At 36.1% G+C, this 24,612-nt stretch overlaps 1 protein-coding gene across 12 annotated transcripts in view; it reads right to left on the bottom strand.

Annotated features, from left to right (window-relative positions):
• The window catches only part of ZMYM2 (zinc finger MYM-type containing 2), a 222,667-nt gene that overhangs the window by 54,612 nt on the left and 143,443 nt on the right, over window positions 1-24,612 (bottom strand). For 11 of the 12 annotated variants that reach the window (XM_054528713.2, XM_054528714.2, XM_054528715.2 and 8 more), the window contains 4 exon segments: window positions 12,494-12,565; window positions 5,359-5,509; window positions 4,799-4,914; window positions 645-761 (listed from right to left, as the gene is read on the bottom strand). In XM_054528713.2, the coding sequence (XP_054384688.1) occupies window positions 645-761; window positions 4,799-4,914; window positions 5,359-5,509; window positions 12,494-12,565 (456 nt within the window). 12 annotated transcript variants of the gene reach the window in all.

Below are 24,612 nucleotides of genomic sequence, written 5' to 3'. Positions count from 1 at the left end.
ACCAGCCTGGCCAACATGGTGAAACCCCGTCTCTACTAAAAATACAAAAATTAGCTGGGCATGGTGGTGCCCACCTGTATTCCCAGCTACTTGGGACGCTGAGGCAGGAGAATCACCTCAACTGAGGAGACAGAGATTGCAGTGAGCCAAGATCGTGCCACTGCACTCCAGCCTGGGCAACAGAGCAAGACTCTGAGGAAAAAAAAAACAACAACAATTACAGAATTGTATCATTTTATAAATGAACAATGTGGTATATGACTAATACATTCTAATACGTACAGGTACTGAGTGATAGAAAATATCGTTCTCAGATAATACAGGACAGGGAGAAACATGGGACAAAAAAAGGAAAGACAATTGCTCTAGGTACGTAGCTAAACAAAGTGACATTCTGTACACTATTATGAACTTATACAATATATCAGGAATATGACTTCAGTAATTTTTCTTGGACCTAAAAAGACATAGATCCTTTGTTGGTTTTCCACTCCCACATGAGAATAAATAATCCAATCACAAAAAAAATCTGAAAAGCATATTTTTATCTACCAAGATATAGGTTTCCAGATGGAAATACAGCACTTATTTTACTAGACTTTCTTTTTAGCACTAGATAACACACATTACAAAATACAACTTGCCTCCCATTCCAGGATTTCTGGTTTTGAACAAAAGGAATTTTTGCAGTAGTTGCATTTCAACTGAATATCACTTGGCGCTACAAACTGGCCATTTGGAGATGACTGCATACTTAGAGCCTAAAACAAAGAACAAAAGATACTAAGCCTGATATGTATGTTTGAATTTCTATTTGTGATTACTGTCGTGTATCTACGATGTCCAGAAAGTAATATGCATCTTGCTTAGATATCTTTTCAGGACATAAAACTCATTTCCAAATTTTGTCCTTAAAAATTATAGCATATGTTAGTTTTATAAAATTGAAATTAAATTTAATTTTTAACCACAGAATTATTATTTACCTAAAAAGAAAAGAAAAAAGAAAAAAATCATACATTCAATCATCATCTGTTCACTTAAGAAAATGTAAGGAAGTAACAGTAAGCAAATAATAGTGAGGTTAAGTTGCCCATGTTCTGAACTAACAGAAGTTTAAAAAAACAAAAAACAAGAACAAAAACCTAGTTCTTATTGCTGTCTCCAATAATCATCAAATATCTAATTTACTAATGTTTTGTGCCACTGCATCCCTACTGTAATTTTCATTCCAAGTCTACCAGTGAAATAGGCCTATGTTGGCCAGGCACAGTGGCTCACATCTGTAATTCTAGCACTTTGGGAGGTCAAGGCGGGCAGATCACCTGAGGTCAGGAATTCGAGACCAGGCTGGTCAACATGGCGAAACCCCGTCTCTACTAAAAATACAAAAATTAGGCCGGGCGTGGTGGCTCATGCCTGTAATCCCGGCAGTTTGGGAGGCCAAGGCAGGCGGATCATGAAGTCAGGAGATCGAGACCATCCTGGCTAACACGGTAAAACCCCGTCTCTACTAAAAATACAAAAAATTAGCTGGGGGTGGTGGCAGGTGCCTGTAGTCCCAGCTACTCAGGAGGTTGAGGCAGGAGAATGGCGTGAACCCAGGAGGCGGAGCTTGCAGTGAGCCGAGATCACGCCACTGCACTCCAGCCTGGGCGACAGAGCGACACTCCGTCTCAAAAAAAAAAAAAAAAAAAAAAAAAAAATTAGCCAAGCATGGTGGCGCATGCCTGTAATCCCAGCTACTTGGGAGGCTAAGGCAGGGGAAATCGCTTGAACCCAGGAGGCGGAGGTTGCAGTGAGCCAAGATCACACCACTGCACTCCAGCCTGGGTGACAGAGCGAGACTCCATCTGAAAAAAAGAAAAAAAAAAAGGAAAAGAAATCGGCCTATATTACATTTAAAAATTGATCACTTCTTCTTCAAAGTTAGGAGAAAAAAGATTTACACACTGGTATTCATACAAGGAACTTTACTATTCCTTTTTTTAAAGTTAAAACAATTTACAGACTGGACGTCACAGCTCACACCTGTAATCCCAGTACTTTGGGAGACAGAGGCAGGCAGATCTCTGGAAGTCAGGAGTTCGAGACCAGCCTGGCCAATGTGGCAAAAGTCCGTCTCTACTAAAAATACAAAAATTAGCTAGGCATGGTGGCAGGTGCCTGTAATCCCAGCTACTTGGGAGGCTGAGGCAGAATCACTTGAACCCAGGAGGCAGAGGTTGCAGCAAGCCGAGATCGTGCCACTGCATCCCAGCCTGGGCGACAGAGTGAGATTCTGTCTCCAAAAAAAAAAAAAATTTACAGAATAAGACACAATATAAGCATACATGGACATTGACAGATTTTTTTCTAATTCCTAATCTGAATGGTGAGGACACTGGTATTTAATTATCATTTTTTTAACCATATTACTCATATATTACATATAACCTTAATGCATGAAATGGTTAATAAAAATTAGTCATTCAATGTACAGTGGAAAGAGAAAAAACTACCATTTTTAAAACTTCTGCATACACTGTACAACACTGTTTGTGAAAAATAAAATATACAGATTTAAGACTATCAGATGAATAAATTTAAAAAATAAAAGCCAACATTACCCTTAGCGTTTCCAAAAAATTTGAGCCCCATTAAAGTTAACTAGTCTTTCAAAACAAATGGAATATGCCACAGTCTGAATGTTGGTGTTCCCCCACAAATTCACAGGCTGAAATCCTAAACCCCAAGGTGACAGTATTAGAAGAGGTAGAGGCTTTGAAAAGGTGATCAGACCATTAGAGCTCCACCCTCGTGATCTAATCAGTCAGTACTCTTATAACAGAAGCCTGAGGGAGCTCGTTCGCTACCTTCACCATGTGAGGACACAGCAAGAAGGTACCATCTATGAGGAACAGACCTTCAACGGACAACAAATTGCCAGTGCCTTATCTTGGACTTACTAACCTCCAGACTATGAGAAACAAACTTCTATTTATAAGCTACCAGTCTAAGGTATTCTGTAATAGCAGTCTGAATGTACTAAGAGGGAATACTATCCTGTTATCTTACTTTTAAAAGGAAAAACATCTAATGAAGATATAAAGTTCAAAATATATGGTTTGCTTTATGATAAAGGGAAAAACGTTGCTTTTCTGTCAATTTTTTATTATTTATATGCAGAGTGATGAAGCTGCCTGTAGGCCTATCTGGATGTATTCCTCAAAATAAGAGCCTAAATTAAGTACAGTCGGTCCTACATATCCATGGATTCAACCAACAGAGGATCAAAAATTAAAAAAAAAAAAAAAAGATGATTGCATCTGTATGGACATGTACAGTCATTTTCTTGTCATTATTGCCTAAACAATACAGTATAACAACTCTTTGCATAGCATTTACATGGCATTAGATATTAAGGGTAATCTAGATGTGATTTAAAGTACACAGGAAGACTTGCATTGTAGGTTACATGCAAATACTATGCCATATTATATTAAGGGATTTGGGCATCCCTGGAATTTTATATCTGCAGGAGGTCCTGGTACCACTTGCCCATGGATATCGAGGGGTAACTGTATATCTTAAAATATACAATGTACATATACAGAGGATCTTATCAAATCATGGGTGATACAAGTTTCAATTAAATGAAAAGGGTAGTTACAATATTTTCAATTACCAGTTTAGTTTATCCAACAATATCAAAAAACAAAGTTCAAGATCTGACAAGTAGCATGCTATAGACACTGTCTTCCTCTCTTCTAATTAATAATTATTCCTTAATTTCTAGTTTAAGAAAAGCCAACAAAGCAAAAGCAATATCTACCACTGTAAGGATGTATCAATGGCCATGATCCCAACTTCTAAAATAACAAGTTAAGTCTTAAATGTGGTCTATCATCCAAGCTCAGTGAGAATGTTACTATTAACAAAAACTGACATTCATTTGAATTCAAAAACACCTCAATTTAAATACTAATAAGTGATATAGTAACTATTATACTTAAGAAACTATATTTGCAGTTTAAATAAATTAACATACAGCACAGTACCTGGAACAAAGCAGAATTGTTGGATGAATTAACTCATGAAGCATGGCTTTATGCACGGGTTTGAACCTTTGGGTAATACCCTGAAATTTTCACACACAACAGATAAACCTAATCGTATCACCTAACTAATGCTTGAATTCCCTCTAAACTATTCCTTCCTAGTGGTCAACCAGGTTAAGTTTGAACGCTTCCAAGAATCTATCTGCTGAGACTATCCATACTCCAAATTTGAAGAACTATGTCAGAAAGTCTTTCTTTACATTTACCAAAATGAAAAATGTCTCCCTAAAACTGATCTTGTATTAAATTAAGGCCTAGTGTAAAAAATCTAATTCCCTCTTTACATGGTCCATTTCTAACATATGAAGAAAACATGTATTCTTATCACTTCTAGGCTAAATACATCTAGGTCCTCTATCCATTTGTCACATAAGAGTTCCCCTTACGGTTCACATTTTATTCAAACCATCTAATAAGAAAAAACTACACATCAGCACTGAACTAAACTATATTAAAATTTCTTTTCCTTCAAAATCTGTATCAGAGTAATAATTATAATTTCAATTAGACTATCCAGGCTAAAATAGAAAACTGGTACAGCCACATATTCTGTGACTAGGATATCCACCTTCCAATTTGACCCTCAACAAGCTACGTAAAAATTAAGATAAAATAAAGATAAAGCATATTATATTACACTGATTATTTTCTATGTGTATTTTATTGGGGGCATGGGTTATGCAAAATAAACGACAAACCTGAAATTTAGCCACACAACTGGAATTGCAAAAGTTATACAGTTTTCCATCAGGCATTGTGGCTTGGTATTGAGGTAAAGAGTTTCGCTTACAAAAATGGCAAATAATTCCCAAACCTAGGAAAGAAAAGGTACATATCTGATTTGTTTATAAAGTAACAAAAAAGTTTTTTATCTTAACTACTGAGATTATAGAAGTTTCTGTTAAAGAATAAACTATTATTATTTGCACCTTCAATACTGAAGATTATGTGCACCTTTAAAATATTGTCATAACGGACTCTGATATTATGCCACTAAAACATACACAGATATAGAGAAAAAACTCAGTTTTGGGTAATTTTTTAGGTGGAGTAACAATTTTAGTTAAGAACATAGATATGAAGAGAACTGAAAAAGTAATGCAGAATAATCAAAATAATTAGAACAGTTTTCAAAAAGATTAATATAAAATAAAAAGCTGTTAAAAACAAGCATAAAAACAACATTAAATAAGAGTATTTATGCAAAAATTAATTATGTTGTAAAGTTTTTTTAACTGTCCAAATACGTGAAACTTACTTTGTGATTTTGCATATTTTGTCTTGTGACTGTTCATACAAGCAGTTGAACAATATGGCTCCATATATCCATTAGGACCTATACACTGAGTCATATCAAAAAACCTGCACTGTGTTCGGCAACCAGTACAAGTTGTCAGTTTTCCATATTTCTAAAATTTGAAACATAAAAAGATAATTTTTAAGACTACAACTTAACTAGAAAAGAATTACCAATTTTTCATTACACTTTTTGTCTCTGCAAAACAATCCTGTTAATCTCTAAACAGGTTTAGAGTCATGAGTCTTCATCTACATACAAACTATTAACTATGCAACAACTGTTAAGGTCCAAACAAAGCAATGATCATCAGCTAAGTCGCCTTCAAAAATAGAATGTTTTTCTCTCTATTATATTTAGTTTAACAGAATCCCTACATAGAGTTAAGTAAAACCTGAAAAATGTAGGAAAGGCACAGTGCTTTTTGTTTATAATGAGGACATACTTCTTTGTCATTTGACAAAATAAATTAAATGGAGCTATGAAATATAAGCCTTAACAATAAAAAGTATGGTGAAGAATGAATTTGAAGATTTTAAATCCTTTTCCCACTGAGCTGCTATTGTTCCAAGCACTTTTGGAACTTCTCCTAAAAATGATTTATCACCTATCTACTACATTTGAAATCTCATTAAACCACAATAAAATATAAAAAATTTTTTGAATTAAAAAAATTTAAACCACATTCAAAATGATTTCTGGCTATAAAATGAAGTAAATAATTCATCAATAGATAATAATAAAGTTAATCCTCCTGCCAAAAGTGAATACAGTAATGTACTAAATAACGATGTTTCACTCAATGATTGTAATGCCATATTTCTACTGTACCTTTTCTATGTTTAGATATATGTAAATACACAAATACTTACCATTGTGTTACAACTGCCTGCAGTATTCATTACAGTAACATGTTGTACAGGCTTGTAGCCTATCAGCAATAAGCTATCCCATTTAGGTTTGTTTGCGTACACCCTGTGATGTTCACAAAACAAACTTGTCTAACGATGCATTTTTCAGAATGTATTCTTGTCATTAAGCAATGAATGATTGTATGTGCCAACAACAACAACAAAAGGAGATAAAGAATATGAGGGCAGGGTGTGGCTCACACCTGTAATCCCAGAACACTGGGAAGCCTAGGGAGGTGGATTGCTTGAGCCCAGGAGTTTGAGACCAGCCTGGGTTCAACCAATTGCCTGGCTATTTTTTTTGGTGGGGGTGTATTTTTTTTGTAGAGAACTGCTTGAGCCCAGGAGTTCAAGAACAGCCTGGGCAACACAGCAAGACCCCATCTTCCACAAAAAGAAAAAAAAGGTAGAAATAAAAACGAAAGGCTAGCCTTCAAGTGCAAGTTGTTTTGATCCTCTGAGTGGTTGCAGAACTCTGTCATAATCAAGTTAAATCAAATATCACAAATCATGTTGCAAAATAATTGTATCCATTTTCCACCTCATGTTGCAATTAAATCCGTCTTCATACCCACGAGCATCTATACAATATGAAAATATTAAGAAGGCTTCGAAATGTTCCATGGAGAGCATAAATAATAGGTGTTATAGATAACAATCAGGACAAAAATAACAACTGAAATGAATACACTGCATGGAAAAATGTCACAAATACCACAGGGTTTCAGAAAATGAAGGTAATAAATGGAAGGTAAAAATAAACAAAAAAATACAATCAACATCAAGAAAAAGGTCTTTCAGCTTGAAACGAATAAAAAAAGTATAAGAAAACATAGCTGTTTATGTGCCAGGAATGCATATTCATTATCATCTTATTAAAACCACTTACGCTGCCTACTTCCTCATTTACTGAAATATCAACTAAAGGAAGCCCTCAATTTTGCTTTTCAAAGTGGAAATCAACTCATTCTTTAATGATAGGTCCTCCTTCAAAAATATCTGTCAACTGCAAAAGAATGGTGACAAGGAAAAAATAAAAATGGCCGCAAACATATTATATCTTATTATGATGTGTAAGTATAATAGAGCAGAATGCTCTGCGCTTTTTTTTGTTTCCTGAGGTCTATTTGATGACTTAAATTTCTATAGTGGAAAAGGGACAAAAACCAAGCAAATCAATGAAACAATACAAAATGTTTAAAACTTGAAACTACAGTACAAATTAGTAATGCTATAAAATATTCGGGACAACTGCCACTATGTTGCAAGTTTGCAAGACAGAAAAACCAGCTCCCACTAGATGTCTGTAGAAGGCCTCCATGTATCAGCTCCTACAAAGAATTCTTTTACTAATATAAATTAAGTTCCACCATCTAATCAAATCATGGATTTGATTTCTATTTGAAACATTCTTCAAACTGACCGAGTGAGTCTATCCCTTGGATTTGTGATCCCAACACTGATTTTATTGGCAGACTGATTAAATAAGTAGTAACAGTTTTAAGACATCAAGTAAACATGGAGTTAGGCAACTGTTTCATACAGACAAATAATTTTATCTAAAGAGAGTGAAGGCTGGGTGCAGTGGCTCACACCTGTAATCCCAGCACTTTGGGAGGCTGAGATGGGCAGATCACGAGGTTGGGAGTTCGAGACTAGCCTGGCCAACATGGCGAAACCCCGTCTCTACTAAAAATACAAAAGTTAGCCAGGCGTGGTGGTGCATGCCTGTAGTCCCAGCTATTCGAGAGGCTGAGGCACAAGAATCACTTGAACCTGGGAGGCAGTGAACCAAGATCGCGCCACTACACTCCAGCCTGGGCAACAGAGTGAGACTGTCTCCAAAAAAGAAAAAAAGAAAAAGAAAATGAGAAAGTACTATCAGAATGACAGAATCACTGAGAATATTTCAATACTGCCACTTGCACAGCTACCGCTGCCTCAAAGAACCAATTAATGAAAGAACATTAGCCAAAAGGGAAATATAATTTTATGCCATGTTTACTCAGCTTCATATGTAAGCAATCAAAATAATCATATTTAAATTTCATAAAAATTTATATGCATCCTATAAACACACATTTAGTGATGTAAAGGAACAAAGCTTTGTGGAATAAATTCAGAATTAAAATATTCCCTTTTTGGGCATGGGGAAAAATAAGCCTACATATAATTTCAGTGAAAAACAATGAGATAGAACCAAGTGAAACAAGATATGGATAAGGTAAAAGGTAGATATGATGGGTAAGTTTATGACAAACTGGCTCATTTTCAGTCTACTCATTTAAAAGATGTACCTTATATTTTAATTTTAACCAATTTCACGTGAATATCAAAACTGTCACGATTTCACAACTTCTCCCAAATTTTCCTTCTACATATAGGAAGTATATTTCATTTGGTACATTTGGACCAATCAAGTAGACCACAAGGGAAGGTAATCAAGAAAGAATGGCTTGATGTACCTGCTGCTGCAAATCTAATTTAGGAAATGGGGCCCCAAGATATAGGCTGCATATTATCTACTTTCCTAGCCACATTCAAATACAATATGAACTTTAGTCTGTGACATCCCACAGTAAAAAAATTACCTTTATATTTACTAACCTCTAACTGAAATTTAACATTCTCTTTCACTCTGATTGGAGGCAACAAACTTACTTCATTAGTTTAATAGGGACTATGGCTGTCAAAAATAAAAATTCCCAATTTTTATATCACTCTTAGAATCCCTTAATATATCAATTACATTCAACTTTACTTCAAAATTGTAGTTATTAACCACTGTATTTTATTCCTAAATACATTAAAATAAAGCAGCACATTTCAAAAATTTAAAAAATATTTTGGTAACTATATTTTGATATAATTGGCTGTCTTTGTAATCATAGGTATTTTATGCATTTAATAACATTCTGAGAATGAATCTGTCCTTATTACCAAAGGAATCCAAAGCACTGAAATAGTGAAGAACCTTGATTAGAAGAAGTGGCAATAAAACTCAAACAATGACATAATATTGTAATATTTATTATACTAAATAAGATAATTTCCAGTAAAAATTACAATTCATCTATTCAATAAAACCTGGAAATCATCTCTTCATATTGCAAGATTTGTCTGTGCAGAGAAAAAAGGGTTTAAAAATGTATATACCATCATGTTTTACTTTTCTCTATTACTGTATAATTTACAATTTTTCTTTTAACAGACATATTCTAACTTTGTAATTTAAGGATTTTTTTCTAATTGACAACAGATGCTAAAAATAGTGGGTGAAAAGTTTGTTTAACTTAAATAGATACAGAGGGAAAAATAGCAACTTTACCCTGGAGAAACCTGACAGACATCCCCTTAAACAAGTTAACACACAATAATGGAACACATAGACATCATGTGCTTCCTGATGTGCACGAAGAGGGACACAACATCGCTTATGAGGTATTCATGCCAAAAATGCATTACCTCAATCTAATCTTGAGGAACTATTAAACAAACACGAATTGAGGGATGCTCTCCAAAGTGGTATTCAAAATGTCAAGTCATAAAAGACAAACAAAAACTAGGGAACTATTTAGATTAAAGCAGAGGTAACTTCCACTCCCAACTAACAGAAACTAGATTTAAACCTCCCACCCACCTTTAACAACTAGAAAATTAGACACACACACAAAAAAACAATGGTTTTCAAACTCTACACACAAGTTAGCACAGAACTGTACACCTAACAAAAGGGAAACAAATCAAGTGAGTCCTGTGGCTACCAAAGCTTGAGGCCTAGAAGTAGCTGGGGGAAGGGGAGGTTAACAGAGCCTACTTACTAGTTTCACTGAGTTGAGGAAACACAAGTCTTTCAAGGCAGCTAGAATTTGGGAAACAGTACTGATGATGATGGAGCTGCACAAAAAAGCTCTGATCTTAAAAATACATCTACAGACATATATTGGCTGAAAACTGATCTGTGATCTTAAAAATACATCTACAGACATATTTTGGCTGACAACTGATCTGTGATTTGTGAGAAGAAAGCACCTGTGGCCAGAGAAAGAACTCCAGAACCACAATAAAGCATTAGGCTAACAATTCCCAAAGAACACACATGGCCAGAAGTACTCTGTATTGCTACCTGTTCAAGAGTGGGATGACCTTGTAATACGGGGGATGATTCAGATCTCTCCAGGTATCACCGCGGTAGTATGAATAAATAGCCCCAGACTGAAGTTTGAGCTACCAAAGTCTTTTCAAAAACTTAAAAGCAAGCCTCAAAAGGATCCAAATAATTCGAGGTTAATTTGACAGCATGCCAGAACAAAGTCTAACAAAACATTTAAAATAATACAACAAAATCCAGCAACCAATAATGTAAAATTCACAATATTCTGAATCAAACTTAAAAATGACAGGCATTTTGTCAAAAAAAAAAAAAAAAAAAGCAGGAAAACATGACTCATTACCCAGAAGAAGAAAAAAAAAATCAAACTATAGAAACAGATCTAGAAATGGCAGATATGAAAACAGTAAGGCCGGGCGCGGTGGCTCACGCCTGTAATCCCAGCACTTTGGGAGGCCAAGGCAGGCGGATCATGAGGTCAGGAGATCGAGACCATCCTGGCTAATGCGGTGAAACCCCATCTCTACTAAAAATACAAAAAATTAGCCGGGCATGGTGGCGGGCACCTGTAGTCCCAGCTACTAGGGAGGCAGAGGCAGGAGAATGGCGTAAACCTGGGAGGTGGAGCTTGCAGTGAGCAGAGATGGCGCCACTGCACTCCAGCCTGGGTGACAGAGCAAGGCTCCATCTCAAAAAAAAAAAAGAGAAAACAGTAGGCAAAGATGTTAAAAGAACTATTATAAATATGCTAATATATTAAAATATTAGTAGAGGAAAACATGAACATAATTAGGCAGGAAATAGAAGATACACAAGAGACCCAAATGGAACTTTTAGAGACGAAAAACATAACATCTGAAAAAATATGCTGCATGGTATTCACAGGTGATTTTAAAAGATCAGCAAACTTAAAGATACAGCAATAGAAACTTTCCAAAATGGAGTACAGAAGGAAAAAAAGACTAGGGAAAAACAATACAAATACAAACAACAATGCAAAACAAATACAAAACAATACAAAAACAATACAAAACAATACAAAAAAAAAACAAACAAAAAAAAACAAGCCTCAGTGACTGTGGGAAAGTGGCAGGAATTATCTGGAATTCGGGTCTCAGAAGAAGAGAGTTGGGAAAAGGCCTAAAAACTATATTTAAAGAAATAATGGGCCGGGCGCAGTGGCTCACGCCTGTAATGCCAGCACTTGGAAGGCCAAGGCAGGCAGATCACCTGAGGTCAGGAGTTCGGGACTAGCCTGACCGGCATGGAGAAACCCTGTCTCTACTAAAAAATACAAAATTAGCCGGGTGTGGTGATGCATGACTGTAATCCCAGCTACTTGGGAGGCTGAGGCAGGAGAATCGCTTGAACCCAGGGGGCGGAGGTTGCGGTGAGCCGAGATCGTGCCGTTGCACTCCAGCCTGGGCAACAAGAGCGAAACTCTGTCTCAAAAAATAAAAAAATAAAAAAGAAGAGGAATAATGGCCTATGATCCTGTATTGGATTCTAGACAAGAAATAATTGTTTTTCATTTGCTGTAAGGGACATTAACGGACAAAATTTGAATACGCTCTATTGACTAACCTGATAATAACAGTTTACTGATGTAAATTTCATTATCTTGATAAAAGTCTTCCTAATTTTAAACACTTATTACTCATTACTAATTCATTTATCTGGATTAACAGGAATACAGACTTAGAAATTTTTTTGGAAGAAAGGGGTTTCTTTTTTAACTTTTCAGGTAGATACAAAAGAGAGGATTTTTATATCCCTTTATTAAATGCCTACTGTGTACAAGGTATTGTGCACTAAAAAAAATCTGAAAATAATTTCCTAAGAACATAAATATCTAAAGACAAATGAGCGTATCACAAGAAAATACACGTAAAATTAGTGAAATTAGAAATCTATGCCTTGGAGATAAAGAAAACATTCATCATTTGATACAATTTAAGTTTGGAAATTTTAATATATTTCAAATTGGACAAGATTTTTCAGATACATATTAATGACAGTAGTAGCAGTGCTCGAAAATGTTAAGGCCTTGAACTCCATTTACATTCCTTCTTACCTCAGGCTGCATTAAGAAAGAGTCCTGCATGTGATCTCGAACCTCCTTCAGGAAGCTTGGATGGCTACCTACCTAAAAAAAGATTTTAAAAGACTTTATAAACACACATAAAGAATAGCTGCTAGATTGAAAGGTAAATAAGCATTATGTAAAAGTTGCTTCTCAATTATATTTTGTGACTTACAAACTCATTCCAACTTTTAAAAATGTCTGCCTGTCCTGTCCCCACTACTGTTGCCCAACTTAAAGAATTATCAAATAATTTTATCTTAGAAAAAATGGTATAATGATAAAACAGTAATAATGGGCTAAGGAATTAAAGATAGACACTTAGATCTGACTCACCTCTAATTTCTGAGTAAAATCACTTCTAATTTGGAGTGTTCTAAGATCTCTTTAAAACCTATTAAACTCTTAACACTTATAATGAAACTCAAAGCTTTCTAAATTAAGTCATTTGGAGATTATACAGCTACAATTTCCACCATATACAAAATGGATTGAGAAATTCTTTTTTTTTTTTGAGATGGAGTTTTTGCTTTGTCACCCACGCTGAATTGCAGTGGCATGATTTTGGCTCACTGCAACCTCCGCCTCCTGGGTTCAAGCGATTCTCCCACTTCAACCTCCTGAGTAGCTGGGATTACAGGCGCCTGCCACCACACCTGGCTAGTTTTTGTATTTTTAGTAGAGACAGGGTTTCACCATGTTGGCCAGGCTGGTCTCGAACTCCTGACCGCAAGTGATCCGCCCACCTCGGCCTCCCAAAGTGCTGCGATTACAGCGATTAGAGTCGTGAGCCACCGTGTCTGGCATGTTTGAGAAATTCTTTTAAAGCACATATGACAATTTCCAGCACATAATACGAATACATATCCTTACTCCTTGCACAAAAGTTTTAAAAGATATGCTTCCTGCTTTCCATGAGTCAAAATACTATGCTAGAAAAGGAAACCTACTAAAAGGCAGGGGACAAGCGTTATACAGTCTCCATTGCCAGGATCTAGATTAGTAACTAAGTGTATCAATACACTTCAGAAACTAATTGAGCAATGAGAGCACAGATAAACAACAAAAGGCAGCTAAGTTAAATGTTACAGACAAAGGTCAAAGCGGGTGAGAGGAAAGTAAGGAAGGATTATGATACAATTTTAGCTCCCAGGCTGCAGAAAAAGAAGACATTCACTATAGCATCTCATGTAGTTGTTGCCAAACACATCCAATTGGGTCTCTTTATCAGTAAAATAGTAAGGCACAGACTCCCACCTATTTATTTAACTAATGAATTATGAACATATAGTATGTAATTATAAAACATGCAAGTAATTTTAAAGAATAAAAGAAACACTATTTTAAATAATTTTTATTTATTTAATAATAGTACAAAGAACATTTTCTCTATCCACTGGAGAAGGATCATTTGGTGTCAGTAGAGGTTATGTGGGGAACAGTATAAGGAACTCCTACTCCTCTAGTCAGGGTGGTATCAGCTAATGTCCAGAAAGGAGCCAGAACTCCCATATCCACTCAGCAATAACAAGAAGCTGCTTCTCCCCCACAGGTGTAGAGAGGCCAAGTAGAGAGGCTGACCTTTTAACTCCACTTGGCAATACCATAGTACTCAAAATGTTCAAGTTTCAAATAAAAAAATCATTTATCATGCCAAACACCAGGAAAACTATAATTTAAATAGAAAAGGACAACCAACAGATGCCAACACCAAAATTACAGAGATATTGGAAATATCTGACAAAGATTTTAAAGCAGTCATCATAAAAGTGCTCCAATAACCAATACACATGTACTTAAAAAACAAATGAAAACACAGAAACTTCTAGAAAATAAATAGAAGATATAAAGAAGAATAAAATGGAAAGAATCAGTGAGCTGGAGGACAGAATAATAAAAAGTACCCAACTCGAAAAACAGACCGGGTCGGGGGAAAAGTAAAACAGAGCCTTAGGGATCTGTAGGCTTGTAACAAAACAAAACAAAACAAAAAAAAGTAACATTCATGTCATTGGAGTCCCAAAAGGAAAGGAAAAAGAGGACAGAGTTAGAAAAGTCCTCCAAAAACACTACTGTTTGAAATGTCTCAAATTTGGCAAAAGACATAAATCTACAGATAGAAGGTTAGCAAACACTAGGAAGGATAAAACCCAAAGAAACACCAAGATACACCAAATTCAAATTTCTGAAAACCAAAGACAAAGAAAAAATCTTGAATCTGGCAAGAGAAATGACACACCTGTAGGCGAAACACAGTTGAAATAGCAGCCTAGAGAAACAGTGACAACAGCTCCTCTACTCCACAGACCCTAATCCCATTCACACAAGAAAAGGCCAATTAGCCTAGACTTCCACCCTGGCCGGGCTACAATGTGATGCCTCACCCCAGCACCCTAGCCATGGTAAAGTCAGAAAAGGCCAAGTAGGAAACTTGAACTTCCACCCCACTGGGTGGTAATTAGACACCTTAACCACCTCTACCCTAACTGAGGTGGTCTGACCTAGCAGAAAGTCAGAGCTTTTACCAACAACTTGCAGTAAAGAGGCCAAGACTGACATCACAGAACCTGAGGAGCAGTAAAGGAAAGAATGAAGAAAAGTAAGCAAAAGCCTAAGGGGCCCAAGGAATAAGATTAAATAGACCAACATGTACTTTATGAGAGTTTCAGAAGAAGAGAAAGGGGCAAAAGATTATCTGAAAAATTAATGGCTAAAAACTTCCCATATTTGATAACAGACACAAATCTACAAATCTAATAAACACAACAAATTACATGTAGGATAAACTCAGAGACACACAATAAGACACATTATAATCAAACCATTAAAAGACAAAATATTGAAAGAAGGAAGACAGAAATGGTTCAGCACAAGAAATTCTCAATAAGATTAACCATCAACTTCACAAAAGAAACAACCATGGAGGCCAAAAGGCAGTGGAATAACATTTAAAATAATAGAGAAAAAAAAGCTTTCAAACAAGAATACTATGTCCAGCAAAACTATCATCCAAAACTGAAGGAAAAATAAAGACACACAGATAAAAGGTGGAGGGAGTTTGTTGCCACTAAATCTACCCTACAAAACAAATGCTAAAAGGAGTCAAAGCTTTTTATTGAAATGGAAGGAGTACACTTGACCCAATCTTTAGTAAATATATGGGAGAATACAAAACAAGTATAATTGTATTTTTGGTTTATAAATCCACTTTTTATTTCCTACATGATTTTAAAGACAAATATGCACACAAAATTGTAAATCTATATTACTGGGAATACAATGTTTAAAAATGTAATTTATAACAAAAAGAGGGAACAGATACATAGGAGCAGCATTTTTAAAAGCTAATTAACTTGTTATAAATTCACATTAGATTGAATTATAGGATGTTATATGTAAAGCCTCCCCCACAGTAACCACAAAGAATATATTTCAAAATAATACAAAGACAATGAGAAGGAAATCAAAACAGTGCGTTACAATCAACTAAACATAAAAGGCCGTAATGCAGGAAATGAGATATCAAAAAAAGGTATAGAATATACCGAAAAAAATAGAAAAACGGCAGAAATAAATCATTCCTTATTGGTAATTACGTTAAATGTACATGGATCAAATTATCCAATCAAAAGGCATCATTTTTTTCCTATTCTGTCAATTTCTGCCTTTTGATCGGATAATTTGATCCATGTACATTTAATGTAATTACCGATAAGGAAGGATTTATTTATCCAAAGATACAAACAGGTCAAAAGTAAAAGGATGCAAAAAGATACTCCATGGAAATAAACAGTAACTAAGAGAGTTGGGGTTGCCATATTAATATAAGGCAAAAAGAGCCTTTATGTGAAAAACTGATAGAAGAGACAGAAAAATACATACTGAACAAAGGGTCTATTTACCAAGGAGATATAACAAATATAAACATATACATACCAAATATCAAAACCCCCAAAATACACTTAAAACAATTAACAGAAGTAAAAGGAGAAATAGACAATAACTGAGGTAGAAGCAGATAATTGTACAATAATAGCTGGAGACATCAATACACCATTTACAATAGTGGACAGACCATCTAGAAAGAATTTCAACTAAGTAAAGACAAATCTTGAACAACAATATAAACCAACTAGAGTTATTAATAACAAACATACATTGAGTATTCTTGCCAACAACAGTAGAATAAACATTCTTCTCAAATGCACATGGAGCAATTTCCAGAATGAACTATGTTAGGCCACAAAAAAGTCTCAATAAATTTTTGAAGATTGAAATCACACAGAGTATCTTTCCAATGAGCAATGGAATAAAACTAGAAATCAGTAATAGAAGGAACACTTAGAAAATTCACAAATATGGAGATATTAAACTACACACTCTTAAACATGGCTCAAAGAAGAAATCACAGGAAATTTTTAAATACTTAGAGATGAGGGAAAACAAAACTAAAAGAATACCAAAAGTTATGAGATACAACTTAAATAGTAATCAGAGAAAAATTTATTTTAAATTGTAAATGCTTATGTTAAAAAAAAAAAAAAAGAAGAAGAAAGAAAGAAAGAAAGGCCAGGCACGGTGGCTCACACCTATAATCCCAGCACTTTGGAAGGTTGAGGCGAGCAGATTACCTGAGGTCAGGAGTTCAAGACCAGTCTAACACGGTGAAACCCCATCTCTACTAAAAATACAAAAATTAGCCAGGTGTGGTGGCACATGCCTGTAGTCCCAGCTACTCAGGAGGCGGATGCACGATAATCGCTTGAACCTGGGAGGTGGGGGGGTGCAGTGAGCTAAGATCATGCCACTGCGTTCCAGCCTGGGCAATAGAGTGAGACTTTGTCTCAAAAAAAAAAAAAAAAACCTCAAGTAAATAACCTAACTTCTCACCACCTTGAGGAAAAAGACGAGATCACTAAACCCAAAGCCAGCAGAAGAAAGGACATAATAAAGATTAGAGCAGGAAAAATAAAACAGAACAGAAAAAGTGAGAGAAACAAACCCAAAAGTTGGTCATTTTAAAATATCAAGAGAATAGACACAAAGAATAAAATATGGGAGACATTACTACCGGCATTCCTGAAATAAAAAGTAGTACAAGAAAATGCTATGAACAATAGTACATTAACAAATTACACAGCCTAGATGAAATGCACAAATTCCTAAAAACACACAAATCACCAAAACTGACACAAGAAGACACAGAAAACGTGAACATACCTGTAACAAGAGACTCAGTCATCAAAAACGTCCTGGCCGGGCGCAGTGGATCACGCCTATAATCCCAACACTTTGGGAGGCTGAGGCGGATGGATCATGAGGTCAGGAGATCGAGACCATTCTGGCCAACATGGTGAAACCCCATCTCTACTAAAAATTCAAAAATTAGCTGGGCGTGGTGGCACGCGCCTGTAGTCCCAGATACTCAGGAAGCTGAGGCAGGAGAATTGCTTGAACCCAGGAGACAAGGGTTGCAGTGAGCCAAGATTGCGCCACTGCACTCCAGCCTGGGTGACAGAGCGAGACTCTGTCTCACAAACAAACAAACAAAAAGTCCCAAAAAAGAGAAGGCCAAGATCAGATGACTTCACAGGTAAATTCTACCAAACATTTAAAGAATTAACACCAATTCTCACGCTTCCAAAAATCAGAAGATACAAGATGTCTCACCCACCCCATTCTATAAGGCCAGCATTACCCTCATTCCAAAGACAGATAAAGACATCAAAAGAAAGAAAATCAGAGACCAGTATCCCACAAGAATATAGATGCAAAGATCCTCAACAAAGTACTACTAAACTGAATTCAATATATTAAAAGGATTATACACCATAATCAAGTAGGGATTTATCCCAATAAAAGTGTGGTTCAACATAAAGAAATCAATCCATGTAACATACTACATAAATAAGAGCAAAGATAAAGACCACATGATCATCTCAAAGGCTGTAGAAAAAGCATCTGAAAAATTCAACACCTTTTTATGATTTAAAAAACTGAATTAAAAAAGTAATACAAAGAAACTACTTCAACATACTAAAAGCCATGCATATGAACAACCCATTCTAACATCAGACTCAATGGTAAAAAAAGTATTTTCCTCTAAGATTAGCAACAAGGACGCCCACTTTCACCACATCTATTTGACACAGTATTGAAAATTATAGCCATAACCATTAGTTAAGAAATAAAATGCATCCAAATTGGAAAAAAGCAAAACTATCTCTATTCACAGATGACATGAAACTCATAAAGAGAAAAATACCAAGAAACTCGTAAAGCTAGTAGAGCTAACATTCAGTAAAGTTGCACAGTACATGATCAATGTACAAAAATCAGATGTTTCTATACACTAGTAATGTACAATCTGAAAAGGAAATCAATAAAGCAAATCCACTAGAAATAGCATTAAAAGAATAAATAGGAATAAATGCAGCAAAGGAGGTGAAGACTTGTACACTAAAAACCACAAAAGACTGCTGAAAGAAATTAAAGAAGACATAAATAAATGTTATGTCTTCATAAATAAATGCCATTTTCACAGACAGAATAACTTACTATTGCTAAGATGTCAATACTACCCAAAGCAATCTACAGATTCAATGCAATTTATATAAAAATTCCAACAAACTCTTCTGCAGAAATAGAAAAGCCAATCTTCAAACTCATATAAAATTAGAATGGGTCCAGAATATTCAAACAATCTTGACAAAAAACAAAGTTGGAGAACTCACATTTCCTGATTTCAAAACTTACTACAAAGATACAGTAATCAAAATAGCGCGGCACATACATAAGATCACACATGTAGGTCAGTGGAACATAGAAATGATCTCTGGCCAATTAATATTTGACAAGTGTGATAAGTCCATTCCATAGAGAAAGAATAATCCCTTCATCAACAGGTGGTGGTGGGAAAACTGGAATTCCAGTACAAAAGAATGAAGTTGGACCCCTGCCTCACATAATAAACAAAAAGTAAATTAAAATGGATCAAATACCTAATTAAGAGCTAAACTCATAAAACTCTTAGAAGAAACTGTAGAGGAAAACCATGACCTGGCATTTGGCAACAGATTCTTAAATGACACTGAAAGCACGACCAGAAGAAAACAATGGGTAAATCAAAATTTAAAACTTCCAGCTGGGTGTGGTGGCTCACACCTGTAATCCCAGCACTTTGAGAGGCTGAGAAGGACAGATCACTTGAAGTCAGGAGTTCGAGATCAGCCTGGCCAACCTGGTGAAACCCCAACTCTACTAAAAAAATACAAAAATTAGCTGGACATGGTGGCCTATGCCTATAGTCCTAGCTACTTGGGAGGCTGACGCAGAAGAATCACTTGGACCCAGAAGGCGGAGGCTGCAGTGAGCTGAGATCGCACTACCGCACTCCAGCCTGGGCTACAGACCGAGATCCATCTCAAAAAAAAAGACCGGGGCGGAGGCTCACGCCTGTAATTTTGCACTTTGGGAGGCCAAGGCAGGAGGATCACTGAAGGTCAGGAGTTCGAGACCAGCCTGGCCAATGTGGTGAAACCCCATCTCTACTAAAAATATAAGTATTAGCCCAGGCGCTGTGGCTCACGTCTGTAATCCTAGCACTTTGGGAGGTCGAGGCAGGTCGTGGCTCACTTGACGTCAGGAGTTTGAAACCAGCTTGGCCATCAAGGTAAAACCCCGTCTCTACTAAAAATACAAAAAATTAGCTGGGCATGGTGGTGTGTGCCTGTAATCCCAGCTACTCAGGAGGCTGAGGCAGGATAATTGCTTGAACGCGGGAGGTGGAGGTTGCAGTGAGCAGAAACTGTGCCACTGCACTCCAGCCTGAGCAACAGAGCAAGACTCCATCTCAAAAAAGAAAAAAAAAAAAACCAAAAATTAGGCATGGTGGCACACACCTGTAATCCCAGCTACTTGGGAGGCTGAGGCAAGAGAATCGCTTGAACCCAGGAGGCAGAGGTTGCAGTGAGCCAAGATTGTGCCATTGCACTCCAGCCTGGGTGACAAAGCAAGACTCCTTCACCCCAAAAAAAGAAAAAATTAAATTAAATTAAAAAATAAAAACTTCTGCACATCAAAGGACATTATTGAGAAAGTAAAACAAAAACCTACATAATGGAAGACAGTATTTGCAAAACATATACACAATGAGCAACCCAAATGCAAAAAATCTGAAATGCTCTAAAACCCAAAACTTCTCAATTACCAACATGATGCTCAAAGGAAACACTCATTGAAGCATTTTGCATTTTGGATTTTTCAGATTTGGACTGTTTGAATTTAAGTATAATGTAAATATTCTAAAGTTTGAAAAACCTAAAGTCTGAAACACTTTGGGTCCCAAGCATTTCAGATAAGGGATATTCAAACTGTACAAGATATAAAGAACTCCTTCAACTCAAGAACAAAAGTACAAAGGGATACAAAATTGTAGCTATATAGAAGGAGTAAGTTCTATTGTTCCATAGCACTATAGAACAAATACAGTTAACAATTATTATTGGATAGATTCAAAAGGCTAAAAGAATTTCGAATGGTCCCAACATAAAAAAATAATTTTGGGGTGATGGCTATCCTAATTACCCTGATTTGAACATTCCACATTTTATACATGTATAAAAACATCACTCTGTACCCCCTACGTATATACAAGTATTACATATCAACTAAAAATAAAAGAGGGCCAGGCGCAGTGGCTCACGGCTGTAATCCCAGCACTTGGGGAGGCCGAGGAGGGCAGATCACGAGGTCAGGAGTTTGAGACCAGCCTCACCAACATGGTGAAACCCCGTCTCTACTAAAAATACAAAAATTAGCCAGGTGTGGTGGCATGCACCTGTACTCCCAGCTACTCAGGAGGCTGAGGCAGGAGAATCGCTCGAACCCAAGAGGCAGAGGTTACATTACAGAGAGCCAAGATCTCGCTGTTGCACTCCAGCCTGGGCAACAGAGGGAGACTCCATCTCAAAAACAAACCAACCAACCAACCAACAAAAAACAGAGAAAAAAGAACTGAACTACAAAACCCAATTCAAAAACAGAGACAGGACTTGAATAGATACTTCTCCAAAGATGATACACAAATGGCCAACAAGCAAATGAAAAATTGCTCATTGGCCAGGCACGGTGGCTCACACCTGTAATCCTAGCACTTTAGGAGGCCAAGGCAGGCAGATGGCTTGAGCTTAGGAGCTCGAGACCAGGCCTGAACAACATGGTGAATGAAACCCTATGTCTCCAAAAAACTATAAAAAATTAGCCAAGCGTAGTGGCCTGTGCCTGTGGTCCCAGCTACTCAGGAGGCTGAGACAGAAGAATCCCTTGAGCCCAGAAGCACAGGTTGCAGTGAGCCAAGATTGTGCACCTGCACTCCAACCTGGGTAATAAGAGCGAGACTCTGTCTCAAAAAAAAAAAAAAAAAAAAAAGAAAAATTGTTCATTGTCATTAGTCATTAGGGAAATGCAAATCAAAACCATGAGATACCACCGCACATGCACTAAGATATCTACAAGAAAAATCAAAAGCTTAAAACATGGAAAATAACAAGTGTTGGCAAAGATATAGAGAAAATAGAAGCCTTGTACATTGCTGCTGAGAACATAAAATGGTACGGTTGTGTAAAATAGTTTGACAATTCTTCAAAAGCTAAAACACAGAATTACCCTATGACTGAGCAAATCCACACTCATCCAAAAGAATGGAAAACCAGGATACTTATATCAAATTTATATACCAATATTCACTGCGGCATTATTCACAATAGTCAAAGGTGACAACAAAACAACATCTATCATAGGGACAACAAATCGATAAACAGAATGTGGCATATACATATAATGAATATTATTCATAAAAAGTAATGATGTTCTGATCATGGCTATACTATGGATGAAACTAAAAGCATTATGTTTCAGCTTTCAGGTAAAATAACCCAGATGCAAAAAGACAAATATTATATAATTTCACTTACATGAATATCTAGAATATACGAGTTCATAGAGACAGAAAGTACTAAGTTACCAAGGACTGGGATAGAAAAAAATGGGAGTTACTGGCTAATGTCAGTTTTTGTATGGCATGATGAAAAAGTTTCAGAAAGAGTTAACGGTAGCACAACATTGTAAATGTAACTAATGCCACTCACTTATATACTTAAAAATACTTAAAACTGCAAATTTTATGTTACATACACTCTACCACAATGTTTAAAAAACTTATGAGTTACTTTCCTTCCTTTTTATGCTCTGGAATTGTTTAAATAGCACTGAGATTTTCTTGTTTAAATTTGATGGAATTCCCCTATGAAAATCAGAGCCTGGTCCCTGTTGTGGGGTAGTACTTTAATAATTATCTCTACTTCATCTATAGAAATTTGTCCACTTAATTTTGTCTGCGCTGAAGTCCAGTTGGGGAAATTATATTTTCACAGGAAATTACTCAATCTAGGTTCAACATTTTTATATAGGGCTAAATAAATTAGTTCTTATGACTGATTTTTGTCAAGTTCTTTTGTTTTGATGTTCATATCTACCTTGTCATTTCTTATTTTACGTATTTCTGTTTTTAAACTGCTTTTCCTGATTAACAATTGGGTATTTTTTCCTTGGTTTTTGAAGACCTGATTTTTCAAAGAGGCAACATTCTTAACAATGTTAATACTATTTTAAAATTCCTAATTAGTTTATCCTTTTATCTTTATTTCCTTTCTTCTGTTTCAGTTTATTTTTCTTTTTCCAGGTTTTTCAGTTGACTATTTAATTCATTTATTTTCATTTTTACTGCTTTAAGTATATGAGGAAATGAATTTTCCTCTGGACATTTTTATAAAGCAAATGTAACACTGATACCTTAAAGAATGCACAAAAAAAAAGGACATTACAGACCAATCTTATAAATATCAATGCAAAAGTACCAAATAAAGTATTAGCCATCAGAATGTATGCACACTTTTGAAAAAATAATTATCTGGCATAGTTTATTCTAGGAATACAAGGATGGCTCAATAGATTAGGAAATCTAATATGGCAGTGCCACCTCTTATCCTTGAGAGATATATTCTGAGGCTCCCAGTGGATGCCTGAAACCTTTGATACTATGTCTTTTCCCATAGACACGTACCTATGATAAAGTTTAATTTCTAATTAGCCACAGCAAGAGATTAACAACAATTGGCCGGGAATGATGGCTCACGCCTGTAATCCCAGCACTTTGGAAGGCCAAGGTGGGCAAATCACTTGAGGTCAGGAGTTTGAGACCAGCATGGACAACATGGTGAAACCCAATCGCTACCAAAAATACAAAAATTAGTTGGGCATGGTGGCATGTGCCTGTAATCCCAGCCACTCAGGAGGCTGAAGCAAAGAGAATCATTTGAACCCAGGAAAAGTAGATTGCAGTGAGCTGAGATCGCACCACTGCACTCCAGCGTGGGCAACAGAGCAAGACCCTGTCTCAAAACAAAACAAAAAACAACAACAATTATAGTTAGTTATAATTAATCTCTCTCAAATTATCTTATTGTAGTCTACTCACCTATTTGGAAACTGCAGCTGACTGTGAGTAATTGAAACCACAAAAAACAAAACTTTGCATGAGAAACGACTACTATATAACTCACACCTTAATAAATCTAAGGCCAGGTGTGGTAGCTCATGCCTGTAATCCCAGCACTTTGGGATGGGCCAAGGCATGCAGATCACTTGAGCTCAGGAGTGTGAGACCAGCCTGGCCAACATGGTGAATCCCCATCTCTAGTAAAAATACAAAAATTAGCTCAGCGTGGTGGTGCACGCCTGTAATCCCAGCTACTCAGGAGGCTGAGGCAGGAGAATCACTTGAACCCAGGAGGCGGAAGTTGCAGTGAGCCAAAATTACGCCAATGCACTCCAGCCCAGGCAACAGAGCGAGACTTGTCTTTTAAAAAAAAAAAAAAAAAAAAAAAAAAACTAAAGAGGGAAAAGTTCATATAACCTTCTCCACAGACAACAAAAAGATCTTTAAAGCAATAATAATTTCTGATAAAACATTTAATAAATAAATGTATGAAGATTGAAATCACACACAGTATCTTTCCAATGAGCAATGGAATAAAACTATAAATCAAAAA

Source organism: Pongo abelii, chromosome 14, assembly GCF_028885655.2.
Source record: "Pongo abelii isolate AG06213 chromosome 14, NHGRI_mPonAbe1-v2.0_pri, whole genome shotgun sequence".
Lineage (NCBI taxonomy): Eukaryota > Metazoa > Chordata > Mammalia > Primates > Hominidae > Pongo > Pongo abelii.
The sequence above is the reverse complement of the archived record's forward strand: the minus strand, read 5'-3'. Positions and strand labels throughout refer to the sequence as shown.